This window comes from Tinamus guttatus, unplaced genomic scaffold (genome assembly GCF_059628265.1).
Source record: "Tinamus guttatus ecotype Peru unplaced genomic scaffold, ASM5962826v1 Tinamus_guttatus_pri_ptg000927l, whole genome shotgun sequence".
Taxonomy (NCBI): domain Eukaryota; kingdom Metazoa; phylum Chordata; class Aves; order Tinamiformes; family Tinamidae; genus Tinamus; species Tinamus guttatus.
In genome coordinates, this window is record NW_028289461.1 from 793,404 (window position 1) to 807,906 (window position 14,503).

Below are 14,503 nucleotides of genomic sequence, written 5' to 3' on the forward strand. Positions count from 1 at the left end.
GTTACGGAGGCGCCGCCGTGGGTCGCGCTGTGCTCACGCTGCCTCTCTGCCCCCAGGCCAAGGCCCTTTCTGTTCCGAGGGGATCACAGGTACCCCGCGGCGAGCCCCGGCGCTCCCGTCGTCATCCTCTACGCCGAGATCGGCACGGAGGAGTTCTACCGATTCCACAAGCTGCTCGCTCTAAAGGCGGAGGCAGGAGAAATCACTTACGTCCTCAGACACTACATTGCTGTAAGTATATTTGTTCAGTGTTACACGGGTATTTGGCATAGAGTTTTCAGTCAGGATTTGAAAAAGGGCTTAAGTTTCATTTGCATTTATGTAATGTGTTGCTGCTTGATCGTTATTCAGAATTACTCCGTTTATTTTCCTTCAGCACCCAGCAGAGGGTTATAGAGTACAATTTCCTGGTTATTTAAAAGAGAAGATCATTGGATTTTACAAATTTAGAGTCAAACTCAGCTCCACGTAATTTTTGCCTACAAAAATGTTATTCAACCTATCTTTGATTATAGAATAGATACCACTTCTCTCCCACTTACATATTCAGATCTCTCTACGGTCAGGCCACTTAACTACCTGAATATGAACAGCAAAGATCAACCTTAAGGTCCCCCTTTCAAGTGGAAGAGATTGATTCTGTGGGGGTTACTTCTCCAGACCTCCTGTAATTTGTCCGTGTTTTCATCTCTCTCCCTCAATTTCCCATAACCACTGGTTTGATGTTTATGTTTTAAATGGCCTGAGAAATTAGTTGTTTAACTTCTTTTCCTGAATATTGCATTAATGTTATTAAAACGTGCGAAAGCAGCAGCCAGTAGCCAGACGGGAATGAGGCAAAGCATCAGTTGCTTCACCTCCACTAACATTTGCACCTTTGATAAAGGAAGGTCATACGTACACTGCAAACAATGCTTTCCTTTTAATTGCTTTTCAGTTTTGGAAAGAGTACTTGCATTCAGAATTAAGTATGTTATGTAACAGATCTTGATACAGTTATATCACTGGTGTGTACTTTAAAGTCTTCTACCGAGTGGCCTTGCTTGCTTCGCCTTAAACATGGAGCTCTCCACCTGCCTCACTGTTTCATTCCTCCCCACCTTTTTTTTTTTTTTTTGGTTTGTTTGGTAATTCTCTCCTAAAACTCTTCAGAGAATATTTCATACTTGAACTTCACAATTGAAGTTGCTGTCCCTCATTTCATAGAATCACAGAATGCTTCACGTTGGAAGGGACCTCTAGAGATCATCTAGTCCAACCCCCTGCACACGCAGGGTCACCTAGAGCACGTGGCACAGGACTGCGTCCAAGTGGGTTTGGAAGATCTCCAGAGAAGGAGACTCCACAACCTCTCTGGGCAGCCTGTTCCAGTGCTCTGGCACCCTCATTGTTAAGAAATTGTTCCTTAAGTTCCTGTGGAACCTTTGATGCTTCAGTTTCCATCTGTTTCCTCTAGTTCTGTCAGTGGCCACCAATGAGAAGAGGCCACCCCCATCCTCCTCACTGCCTCCCTTGAGGTACTTCTAGACACTGCTCAGGTCCCCTCTCAGCCTTCTCTTCTCCAGGCTGAACAGGCCCAGCTCCCTCAGCCTCTCCTTGTAGGGCAGATGTTCCAGGCCCCTGATCATCCTCAAATTTAGTTTGAAAACATGAACCTATCCTATTCTGTTTGGCTTACACACTAAATCCTAAAACATTGTTTTGTATTCGTTTTTGCTTTGAGTTTTTTGAATTCTTAACTTCAAAAAGCTCAGTTGCAATACAATAGCCAAAAAATTACTATGGTACATTACTGCAAAATCACTCCCTTTATCTATTTTTCTCAGTTATGTATTACTAGTTATGTTTACAGTATTTACCAGCTTGAGATCCCTTAACTTTGGGAAATGTCAACTTTTAATTTGCACAACAAAACTAAGTGGCAATATTGTAATGTTTGCTTTCTTTGGTACAGAATCCCAGTAAAGAAAAAGTCTACCTTTCTGGGTATGGTGTGGAACTGGCCATTAAGAGTACAGAATATAAGGCCAAGGATGACACCCAGGTGAAAGGTGAATTCTTATTTTAACTACTTTAATGTAAAACTGTTAATTTTATAAAGGTAATCTGACGTTTCTTCTGATACCAATGGATGCTTGCCTACATGGCAAGTATTTGTCTTTCTACCAATTTGAAATAATCAAAATCATTTTCTTCCCTTCTCTGTTGGGATTGTGTCCTTTATGAAGTGTATTTTTCTTTTTTACCACAGTACTTGTCTTTTGTATTTGTAAAATGCTGGGCATAATAACTCTTGACTAGATGTTAGCATAATACTGCTAATGCAGCTACCTGCATTGTCTTTTACACAGTTTTTGTTGATTAAGCTCAGAATTGGAATTTATTTATTTAGATACTGTTTTTTATCATGTATTTTGGGGGATAAAATCAGGATTATGCTAATGATTGAAGTTTAGCACCTACCTTATAGCATGTATAGGTTATAGCACCTACCCTATAAAGCTGATATGTCCTGAAAGCTTCTAGGCTCTAGTGAATTCCTTTGCAGTGCCTAAATACCTCTGAGATTTTCCTTCTAAACAATACAGCTTTGTTTTCTTTCAGCTGTTACGGGGTTTGTCTGTGCAGTTCACTTCCCTTGGGTACGAGTTCAGAAGTGAATCAGAAACCTGCCCTTTCCTTCTTTCTCGTTGCTGCAGTGGCCCATGTGCTTAAAATATATGTATATATTATTATTTTTAATGAATTTTGATGAATCATCAGCCCTTGCTGAAGGACACAGCGAGTTTGAATATAAGGAAAACAATGGTCTATCTCCAGCTACATGGTTATTTGACAAAGCTATTTTTTCTCAGTTTGTCAAATATGTGGATGATGCACATTCTCTGTTTAAAAAAAAAAAGAGTAATATGAGGGCTAAAAATGAGTTGGGCACAAGTATAAAGATTTTATTACGATTGTTTCAGGATTCATGTCAATGCTAATCAAAGCAAACTTAACTGTCTGAATAATTGGTGAGAGTGGTATTCTCTGTATTTACAGGTACAGATGTTAATGCTACAGTAATAGATGAAAATGACCCTGTTGATGAAGTGCAAGGATTTCTGTTTGGCAAACTAAGGTAACATTCTGTTGCAAGTTGTTGGGTTTCTCTTATCAAAACACTTGATGGAGAGCTGTGATCTCTTGCTTTATTATTATTTTATTAAACATATAAGTGTTTTGTTACCCACAATTAGCAGCAGAGTTGCTTCCAGGAACCCATGTAAGTTGTGTTTTTTTTTTTTTTTTTTTTTTTTTTTTTTTTTTTACCCTCACTCCCTTTCAGGCAGCTGTACCCTGACTTGACAGAGGAGCTGAAGGAGCTCAGAAAGCACCTTGTGGAAAGCACCAACGAAATGGCTCCTCTGAAAGTATGGCAGTTACAAGGTAATCTGTTTGCACTGTACTGCAAATACATACAGGTAAAAATACCTTCCTGCATTCCTTGCAAATGCCATTGCTTGTAGCAGCGTGACATACTTGTGCTCTCTATGGGCTTTTTCTTTCAGTTCTTAAATTAATGATCTTTCCTCATTTGGCTACCACCAAGATAGAACTAATTTAGTGTTTCTGCTAAACCCAACAAGAGGGATATTGAGCTACTTTGCAAAAATTTTGCATACAACTCTAACCTGTTTCCCTGGAAAGCACCTGCAGTTCTTGTTATAGGCTTGTTGAAAAGGCTACTCATCCTCTGGCAAAGGAGTACTTAAAAATGCTGAATATATGTTATGGCTACAGAGAATCTATCTCCAGCAGATCACTGTTTAACTTCCCAGCTTGTGAAACAAGTACCCAGACCTCCTGTGAAGGGTAGATCCTCCTGTCACTACCAGAAATAAACTGTGATGGTTTGGGCTCAGAGAAGCAAGCTGTAGACATTGTACACTAGCTCAGCTTCAAAATTACTGGGAGACATCTGGAAATGCTGAAAGCTGAAGTTGGTCTGAGTTGGTATGAGTGATGTGTACTGTGAATGCTTTTATTCGCAGTGCAGTGCATTGGGTTGTTTTCAGTTCAGCTCTTGACTAGGACTGTTTCATTTCTAGATTTAAGTTTTCAAACTGCTGCCCGCATTCTGGCTGCTCCTCCTGTGGATGCTTTGATGGTCATGAAGGATCTCAGCCAGAACTTCCCTACGAAAGCCAGGTAACTTTAATGCTGAGTATTAGGAAGCTTTCTTATTAACTTATCTTTATGTTGTTTGTTTGTTTGTTTTCCTCAGCAGAATACTTGACAAGCAGCATAGCTCTGGTTAATGTCTGAGCTTGCGTTTAGCTGGAGGCAACCCTGCAGAGCACATACACAGAAGAGATCTTCAGCTAATGATTACAATGGAAAGCTTGCACAGCTTTTCTTCAGTATTGACCAGTAGAAAATTCAACAAAATTACCTATGAAATCTTCCTCTTCTCTACTCCCTCTTTGATCCCTACTTTTGTTTTTTTTGCCATGTCAGGTCAATTTTATTATGGCTTAACACCATGGAACTAGACACTGAGCGTCAAAAGCTTCTTTCTTGGGGCAATTTGCACGGGGTTAACAAATTTTATTTTCTTTTGAAGCATGACAAGCATCTTTTTAAAGAAATAGCAATGAAATAGCTACTTTTTAATGGGGCTACAACACACAAGTGCTTCTGATTGCAGCTCCTTTTATTAGGAGACTAAATATAGTTAGCAAAGGTGGGATAATTGGGCAAAACAGAGCAAAAATTCACAGCATGTTGTTTTTATTTCTATAGAGCAATAACAAAAACGGTTGTTTCCTCGGAACTCAGGACAGAAATTGAAGAGAACCAAAAGGTAACACTTCCAGAAAGTTATGTAGTGCATTCACACATTTAATATAATCTGAAACTTTGAAAATCTTTCTGTTAAAAAGTTTATACTTGGTTTAAAAGTATGAGCCAATGCTTCAACATTGCATCTTTGAAGAATACTTAAATTTTTCCTGCTTATATGCTGCTTTCCTGTTCTAGCTACTTCACAGGTTGCCTTATTCCTCCTTTTTCCTTTGCCCATCCTCATCACAGTATTAGTTTTGGAGTTTTTTTTAATATGCAAATACTGTTTTCTTTTCTGTTAGTGTTAGTTATGCCTCTTAAAGTTATACTGTTTGGAGCATTCCTATAATGACTTTTTTTCCCTCTTCTTCAGTATTTTAAAGGAACATTAGGATTACAGCCAGGCGATTCTGCCCTGTTCATCAATGGACTACATATTGATTTAGACACTCAGGACATATTTAGGTAGGGATGTCATCTTTTCCACATTCACTGTGTCCTATTTAGAATCTTCCATCCTTGTGCACGAAGGCTGAGGTCATTTAGACAGATTTGAGCCTTCTTTGAAAAACTATTTAGACTAGGTGTAAATGTTTAATTGAAAATATAGGGGAAAAAAACGATGTTTAATTCTCTTACAAAAGCTGATATGAAAACCGAAATACTCTGGAATATTGGAAAGGAACCTCACCCTACTACTGTTCTTTTAACCTCTTCTGTGAATAAACAAGATTTTGTTCTCCAGGACTGTAAGTGTACATGTTTGTTTTGAAGATAGTAAAGTATTCAGTTCCCAAAGGCTAAATCTCTGTAAATTTTTCATATGAAAACCGCATAATTGTCAAGATCTGTTTCAGTATTGTGGAACTGAAGTTACAACTTTGTATCATACTTAAGTTATATTGACATAATGCACTTTTTCTCAGAATAATAAGTATGTTTAAGTTACCTCAAATTCCTTGAGATGGTTGGAAATAGATAAGAGATAGGAAATAATGCACAGGCCTTCAGACTTTGGCTTAGACTTTCCAACCTTAGGCAATAGCAAATTGTTTGCTATATTTTAAAATTCAACAAAATTATTTTTCTTTTCCTTCCAGCTTGATTGATGTGCTACGCAATGAAGCCCGTGTTATGGAAGGCCTGCACAGCTTGGGAATTGAGGGTCTTTCCTTGCACAATGTTCTCAAGTTAAACATCCAGCCATCGGATTCAGACTACGCTGTGGACATCAGAAGCCCTGCTATTTCAGTGCGTATGGTTTATATATGAATTACCTTATTTATCTTTGAGCAATCTGTTCTTAAGCTGTCAGGGGAACTTTTATTTTTCACCTCACAATCAAATATGAAACTGCAGAGAAGGAAAAGGAGCAGCAATAGATAGGGAAAACAAGTGCTGTGTTTTAAATCTAATTAACTCTTAAAATAATTTAACTTTTTATCCATGTAGTGCTCAATCTAGTGCCTGATTTTAAAATGTTTCAGTATTTGAAACTTGGGCAGGAGGACTGAGATCATTTAAGTGGCTTTATTTTATTTCTCTTTAGTGGATCAACAATCTTGAGGTCGACAGCCGGTATAATTCCTGGCCTTCCAATGTGCAAGAACTGCTGCGTCCCACGTTTCCAGGAGTGATCAGACAAATCAGGAAAAACTTCCATAATTTTGTAAGTTCTGATTAGAAATGAAATGCTGCTTGCTTTTTTTTTTTTTTTTCTCTCTCTCTCCTTTTTCCTTAACAGCAATGGCATTAGCTTTTGGAACTTGCATACGTATATGTTGGATTCTCTGTCACTTCAAGATGGAGTTAGGATGCTTTTCTAAGAAGATAAACTGGCAACTTATGAATGGGATTCAGAGATTGGTGAACACAGTTCTGACCTTTGTTGCACTGGTCACATGAATGCCACCATATCCTTTTATGGTGATCCTGCTTTTAGCACTGAAGTTATTTAATAAAAAAGCAATATTTCATCTGAATAAAGGGCCATAACTTCATTTTAAGAGACCCACCTGTCTCTGCGTTTTGCGTTTGTGAATAAACCTTGCTCTGAGAACACCCCACAGGATCAGCCCTCCAGGAGGGCCACGCAGAGCAACGTGGTTCTTGTGCCATCTGGCAAGATGTGCGTGGAACTCTCCTTTGGGAAGATTTGGATATGGTCAGGGACAGAAACCTAAAATCTAGGGCATTCTGAGGTCAAGGTAAAGGCATAAAAGGAACATAGCCTGTTCTGGGTAAAGAAGCTGTTTAGACAGGACATCTTTGATAATGACTTTGGATGTAAAAATTTTAGGAAAAACTTAGTGGGTCTCATGTCCCTGTCAGTGAATAAAATGGCATTGGTAGTAAATCTGTTAAAATGTGAATGTTCTAGCTCTAATTAAAAGCAAAGCGAATGTCTTGACATAAGGGAACAAAAACCTCTCATTTGCAATTTATGTGCAGGTGCTGATAGTAGATCCAACTCATGAGACTACAGCAGAATTGTTTAATGTGGCAGAGATGTTCTTCAGTAACCACATCCCATTGAGGTAATATAATGTTTTTATGTTGTGGGTTTTTTTTTTTTTTTTGGCTAAGTTTCATTTTTGTGACTCCTGCAATTTTAAAATGCTTGCTGTTAAAACTACAGAAATTTTAGATATTTTGTATTGCTGGTAGGAAAGGCCATTTTGTAAACACTGTTCCTCCTTTAAAATGTTTTGAGTAAAGCTTTTCCTACTGGCAAAAGAGAATTAAAAAAAGATACTTAAATGTGAGCACTGTGGATGAAAGAAGCTATGAAAGGTAAGATTCTGACAGATCCCCTGTTAGAGGTTATATATCATAATTCTGATTCCTCGACACTGTTCAAAATCTTATCAATGTATTAAGAAAAAAGAAAACTTTGCTCGAGAGGATGATCATGACTGACTTGCTGGAGGGTGGATTACCTGTTAGCATAATAGATCCATAAACTAGGGGTTTGTTTGATTGCAGGATAGGACTAGTCTTTGTGGTTAATGACTCAGATGACGTTGATGGACTTCAGGATCCTGGTGTTGCCCTTCTTAGGGCATACAACTATGTGGCACAAGAAATGGATAATAATTATGCTTTCCAGGCAGTCATGTCTGTAAGTATTCATTTAAAAGCAAAATTAGTTTTAGCAGTTGTTTTAAATGATACATTGTTCATATAGGTAACAGAAAAAAGTACTTTTCTACTTCAACTTTAATGGTATTCAGGATACTTCAGAATTTTAACAAGTGACACCAGATTTAAATGCGACATTTGTACTTCTGTAAGGTTTTTTAAGTTTTGGGTTTTTTTTTTTTTTTTTTTTTTTTTCATCCAACCTCTTTCTTTGTTCTGCTAATATGACTTAAACTATTCTATCCCTTTGGTAGTTAGTTGAAGAAATTTATAGTCAACAGTTGCCACCTAATCTTGCAACAGATAAAAGGATATAAAAGATACTAGTAAATTCATTTTCACTTTAGTCCATTTGTGGCTTGACAAAATTGCATAAATCTAATACTGTAATGTTACATTTGCTGGTTATTCGAAGAATATTTTTTCATTATATAATTTACTTTATATATATATAGTTGTATACGTATAGTTGTAATTCAGAAGTAAATCTTATACTTTCAAGGGAGAATTAGTGAGATGCTTTACAGGTAGGGTGTGTTGTATTGTTCATAAGCACGTGCATGGCTCTGCAAGGAAGAGGGAGCTCTTCTGATGCGCTTGAGGGTGGGTTTTTTTTGTTTTGTTTTGTTTTTTTAATCTGAGCACTTTTCTTGCCCAAATAACTTTTGTAATTAAAGATACAAGTAGTTATTTGAAGAAATCCTTAACACCCACTTTCAATCTGACTTGAGTAACTATGAGGTAAAGCAAAGTAAGTTTGAGAACTACAAGCACTTAGTAACTTTTAGCTATGTATTTACAAGCTAAAAACACAAAATGTTTTGAATATCTGTCTGTCAAAACCTTGCCTAATTATAGCACTACAGGTGATACGTTAATTTACCTTTGCTAAGGAGAGGTGGTTTTCAGTTCCAGCTGCGAACTTGTATTTGTGTCCCCTTCCCAGATTTATAACAAAGTAAAAACAGGAGATCAGCTGAGAGTGGAGCATGTGGTCAGTGTTCTTGAGAAACAGTATCCATATGTGGAAGTGAATAGCATTCTGGGAATTGATTCTGCCTATGATCAAAACAGAAAGGTAAGAAATAAATGTGAAATGTATGTGAAAACATTTTTTACTTTTTTTCTTTTTTCCATCAACACTGTTTTGCAAATATCACTATACAGTTTCTTGCTCCGATTCTCTTAGTAAACAAATATCTAATTATCATGAGATGAGCTTTAATAGGATTTTAATGATTATGTTCAGTATAAAGCTTATACACCTATACATGCATAGACACGTATATAGACACACATGCACGTGTATTTTACATTACAAGAACTGTTCTTGCTGTTCTGTTCACTGATCAGAACTAGCAAAGCAAATCACCTTCCCCATCATATGTTACAAATATTAATGCCTGCATCATTGGTTTCATGATAATGGTTTTTTTTCAGTGTTGGTTTCATATGATGCTTTTTTCCCCTCTTTCTCTCTCTCTCTCTCCTTTTTTTTTTTTTTTTTTTTTGTTATTACCATTTTTTTTTTTTAGAATTAATTATCTTCCTGTGAGTTTAATGGACTGTTTTGCTAGCGTGATACCTAGTTCATATTAAAAAAGTGCACATAACTAACTTTTTTGAAACTGAAAGGGCATCATAACATACAGAAAGCGTATGATTATATAAAATTTGTATCCAGTATGTGTTACACAAAACTTGAAAAGACATCTTGGTGTGATAAGAATAGACTGGTGGCTGTTGCATAGAAACATGAATCCTTGTAGTAATGGGCTGACGTGGTAAAGTTACTTCTTTCACTGTATTAGGCAGCAAGAAGTTACTATGAGCAGACGGGTGTCGGTCCTCTCCCTGTCGTGCTGTTCAATGGGATGCCTTTCCAAAAAGATCAGCTGGATCCTGATGACCTAGAAACTGTGACAATGCACAAAATCCTGGAGACCACAAGCATCTTCCAGCGAGCCGTGTACCTGGTAGGTACTGGGTTCAGCTGTGACCTCAGAGAGAAATGTGACTTAAAACTGACTTGAAAGTCCCTGAATGTTATACACATGTCAACTTACGTAACTAGTTGTTTCTTTCAAGTGGCTGAAGGCAAACGTGTGTGACATAATAAAAATCACTTTTTCTTTCTTCTTTCCTTCAGGGTGAATTATCTAATGATCAAGATGTAGTTGAATACATCATGAACCAGCCTAATGTTGTTCCCAGAATCAATTCAAGGATCCTAATGTCTGACAGAGAGTACTTGGATCTGACAGCAATGAGTAAGGGATGCCTTTAGCTGTGTTACACCTGGAGTGTCTCTTTGTACCCCAAGTGACTTGTGCAGGAGAATTTGACTTATGAAATTGAGCGAATAATGACACTAAGAGTCGTACAGTCTTGCAATGTGTAAAGCAACAGTTTGTTCCTTATTTCTGATCTTTCACGCAGAATTTGACAGCCATCTTTGGAATTACTGAGGATTTGTTGTGCCATATATTTTTGAAAAACCTTTTAGACCTATTTGAAATGTTAAGTAATAACATCCAGTGCAGAGACTCTGCAGAATAAGAGCAGGACTGCAGATGCACTTGTGTAATGACCTTTCCCGAGTTGTTTGAAGAATAGTAATAGAGTAGACTTTAATTTTGTAAATAATATACATTTAAAAAGCAAACTAGGCTAGACTCAAATAACTGACCTCTCCGTATTGAAAGTGCTATATAGCTAATTTCGTATGTTAGCATAACTTACAGAACAAGTTCCTCAACCTATTAGCTATTAATAATAGAAATTAAATTAAAAAATTGGTATTACAAGCAAAAAACAAAAACAAAAAAGAAAGCTGTAGGATGTGTGACTTGATATTCTGATAATACTGTTGATTTTCTTTCATTTCACATGTAAATAATTTGATTTGGCATGTAATACTTCCTCTCTTGTCCCTTCTCTCCAGATAACTTTTATGTGGATGACTATGCTAGATTCACTACATTGGAATCCAAAGACAAGACAGCTGCTGTGGCAAACAGCATGACCTACTTAACAAAGAAAGGTAACATCTATGGTGGATTATGAACCCAGATCTATTTTTCATATGTGTTTCAGAGTATACATGCAATACTGAGTGCATTTAAGCCATGAACCTTGTTCAGGCCTGTGGACAATAGTGCCATTCGGGTATTAAAAATAGATTTTTGTAGGGCTTAGCATCTACGTGGAACAAGAATGTTCCCCTCATTAAAAAGCTGTAGCCTTCTGTGAATGATGCAGTCCCAGCCAAACCTATGCTGCAGTGAGTAAGGCTGCCAAACACAGCAGTGCAAACCCTGCTCCTGCGGTCACAGGGATTCCAGCCCTTTGCCTCGTAATCTAAAATAACCAGAGGTTCTGTGCAGACAGAAGAAACTTAATGTGTTTTATATAAGGCAACTGTTAATTTGATCTGTGCTGTTCTTTCTGCTCCCATTCATGTACTGCTTTGTCCATGACAGTACTGTTTTATTAGTTGATATATCAAGTCCTCTTAACTATTAAAACTCAGCTGTGCTGCTTGCCCTAAGAAATGTACAGACATAATTTGTACAGAGTTTTAGTCAGCCCTTTCCTATACCCATTTCCTATTAGGAAACAAAAATAACGTGTTGTTTTTTGAACCAATTTCTCTTGTTTCTGTGTCTGTGTTCTTTGCCAGGCTTTTACAAGTTTTCCCTTATATATTATCTCAAGGCACTCCCACCTGCATGCACTGCCTTAAATGTTTAAATGTAACACATGCCTTAAATGTAACACAGACTTATTGACTGTTGAAACTGAATTTCAGTGATTCAGTTATGCTAGTGCAGTGTTATTCACCTTTTTGATACACTTTGGGATTACTAAAAATTTAATGTCTGTTTCCTTTCCCTTTCTTTCCTTTCTGCTTTTTGACCAGGAATGTCTTCCAAGGAAATCTATGGTAACTTATGCTTTAGCATTTCTTATGTCACTGTGCTGGAAATTTTCCAATTCCTTTACAAGTTTGGCTTTAGAACCAGCAGGAAATAAGGAAGCTTTTTAAATGCATGTTTGCTTCAGCACCTTTGCTCTGTACAAAACTGATTTTGTGAGCTAACAGCATCAACATGAAGAAGAATGTCTGTACCCTAGCAGGAACCTATAATTAATGTATAGGTTCCTTTATACTTTCTAAACTGAATGAGTAGCAAAAAAAATGCAGTTTAGAAACAAAAATGCATGCTGTACTCTGCGGGTTTTCTGTGTGAGGGAAGTCAAACCTAATATAATGCTACTATTTTTGTCCTACCTGACTGCATAGCTTAGTTGCATCTCCATCTTTTCTATGTCTTTTCACTTTATTTTCCCCCCAGATCTGTGCATGCACATATTTGTCTTCATTGAAATGAGAAAAAACTGAAGCTCTCCTTCCCTCTATTTAAAATATCTCTTTTTTCCTCTTTCTACAGATGATTCTTTTGTTAGACCTGTTACGTTTTGGATTGTTGGTGATTTTGATAAACCTTCAGGGAGGCAATTGTTGTACGATGCAATTAAACATCAGGTAGGTGATGCCTGTGAAGTCTACCACTCTTAACAAAGCAGTGGAGAAAGGCATGAGAAACGTAGGATTCTGCTTCTTCCTGTCTTATGTGAGAGATTAGTTTTCCTTGCACTATTCTATTTTTCCAGCCTTGTCTTATCTGTAGGGGCTGGAACATCCCTGACCTGCTTGGAGAGAATCCCCTCTCGGCCCTCCACTAGTGCAATAAAGAAAGGATGGTCTTTAGTCCCTGTTTCTCAATTTCTGAGTTCTGGTTTGGAGATGAACATGAGCACTGCTCCCTGATTTGTCTGTTGTTGCTGTGATCAAATTGTAAATATAAGTATTTTATCCTAAAATATTACTTTGCTAGATCTGAGTGACGGCCATGGTCTTTTATTTATTATGTGACAAACATACACAGTGCTATCTAAAAGATTCCTGTCACAGCGATGCCCATATATAGACTAAATATTTTGAGTTAAATTAATATTTTGTCCTTTTAATTTGTGCTGTTACTTATCCAACTGGAATCTGTTTTTCATGCTAAGAAATACAAAGCTTTTGCAAGAGATCTTACCAAAATGTATTATTCTTCCTATATAAAACATTCCTGAAATCCAAAACTTTTCTAATCCGTGTTTGTTTAAACGCAGAAATCCAGCAACAATGTCCGAATTAGCATGATCAATAACCCCAGCGAAGATCCAAACAGCAAGAATACACTTGTTGCAAAGGCCATTTGGGCAGCTCTGCAGACTCAAACTTCAAATAATGCCAAGAACTTCATCACCAAAATGGCAAAGGAAGAAAATGCAGAGGCAGTTGAGGCGGGAGCTGACATCTTAGAATTTGCAGTTGGGGTAAGCATGCTTGTTGGTGCCTGCAAAGGTAGTTCTTCTAACGCACGTTTTGCTACTTCTTCTAATGAAATCTTAAAATAGCATGTTCCTACGGAAAAGCTGAAGTAACAGTGCAGTAACACTGGGGTTTTTTGTCTGCTTTTTGTTTCTCTGAGAAGTTAAGCTTAATGAACTACAACAACGAATGTAAATCCTCTTACACATCAAGGCTACCCAGCTTTAAAAAAAAAGTCAAAAAGAATGCAGGTTCACAGATGTTAAAATGAGTCATTTTTTTCTTGGGTATAAAGAGAAAATTTCAAGCTCATGATCTATTTAAGAATAAATATGTCTCTCTCAAATGAGGCTTAAGAATTATCCATGAACACTTAGGCAGAAGAATGGAGTATTGCCCCTTACATCAGAAGCTGTGGTAATGTTTGAGAGCGACAGGCAGGAGCTAGGTTTAACACCACAAAGAACAGGTCCACGAGGAGAAATTTTAGCAAGTTATAAAAATGTTTTTGAAAGGAAACAAGGAAACACTTTAAAGAAGTGATTCTGGGTGTAATTTGTTTCCTTTTCCAAGGTCAATTATTCTTTTCTTTCAGGGTATGGATATCAATGTATTCAAGGAAGCCTACGAGTCTCCCAGAGTGGATTTTATTCTGTCCCATGCTATCTACTGCAGAGATGTTCTGAAGCTGAAGAAGGGGCAGAGGGCCGTGATCAGCAACGGAAGGGTGAGATCAGTCAGCAGATGGTAACAGTTATTCAGTGCTGCAAAGAACAGACCTAGAGCAGCAGAGTCTCAGCAATCTGATCAAGAGTTTCTGCCTTCTGTAGGTCACCACATTGCACCTAGTCTGATTTAGTCAGACCTCCAGTGATCTGTTCCTTGTACTGTGTCCAGCTGAAGTTTTGTGAATTCAGATGTCTTAAGTAGCAGAATTTTCAGGCATGCTGGCATTGAGTGGAGTCCAGGGCCTAAAAGGGATGATCGTCCTGCTTCCATTCCCTGGGCAAAATGCTCCTGGACCTAGCCCCTGGTTCAAGGATGTTGGTGACTTGCTCTCTCCCACAAGCTCTTTCTACAAGAGCCACTTAAAGAGGCATATCTGTTGTTACATTATTCCTGCAAATAATGAAGCCCAGCTGTGTAGAA

The 14,503-nt window shown here is 37.6% G+C and overlaps 1 protein-coding gene across 2 annotated transcripts in view; it reads left to right on the forward strand.

Moving 5' to 3' along the window:
• UGGT1 (UDP-glucose glycoprotein glucosyltransferase 1) overlaps nucleotides 1-14,503 on the forward strand; it is a 36,138-nt gene that overhangs the window by 6,649 nt on the left and 14,986 nt on the right. Inside the window, exons 6-24 of one of the 2 annotated variants that reach the window (XM_088538083.1) lie at nucleotides 57-231; nucleotides 1,955-2,051; nucleotides 3,043-3,121; nucleotides 3,329-3,429; nucleotides 4,092-4,191; nucleotides 4,786-4,846; nucleotides 5,201-5,292; nucleotides 5,928-6,078; nucleotides 6,377-6,496; nucleotides 7,279-7,364; nucleotides 7,813-7,948; nucleotides 8,915-9,046; nucleotides 9,780-9,944; nucleotides 10,118-10,238; nucleotides 10,913-11,011; nucleotides 11,891-11,914; nucleotides 12,423-12,517; nucleotides 13,153-13,359; nucleotides 13,950-14,081. In XM_088538083.1, the coding sequence (XP_088394209.1) occupies nucleotides 57-231; nucleotides 1,955-2,051; nucleotides 3,043-3,121; nucleotides 3,329-3,429; nucleotides 4,092-4,191; nucleotides 4,786-4,846; nucleotides 5,201-5,292; nucleotides 5,928-6,078; nucleotides 6,377-6,496; nucleotides 7,279-7,364; nucleotides 7,813-7,948; nucleotides 8,915-9,046; nucleotides 9,780-9,944; nucleotides 10,118-10,238; nucleotides 10,913-11,011; nucleotides 11,891-11,914; nucleotides 12,423-12,517; nucleotides 13,153-13,359; nucleotides 13,950-14,081 (2,173 nt within the window). The remainder of the gene's footprint in view (nucleotides 1-56; nucleotides 232-1,954; nucleotides 2,052-3,042; nucleotides 3,122-3,328; nucleotides 3,430-4,091; nucleotides 4,192-4,785; nucleotides 4,847-5,200; nucleotides 5,293-5,927; nucleotides 6,079-6,376; nucleotides 6,497-7,278; nucleotides 7,365-7,812; nucleotides 7,949-8,914; nucleotides 9,047-9,779; nucleotides 9,945-10,117; nucleotides 10,239-10,912; nucleotides 11,012-11,890; nucleotides 11,915-12,422; nucleotides 12,518-13,152; nucleotides 13,360-13,949; nucleotides 14,082-14,503) is intronic. The other variant, XM_088538084.1, reaches the window with a different exon arrangement.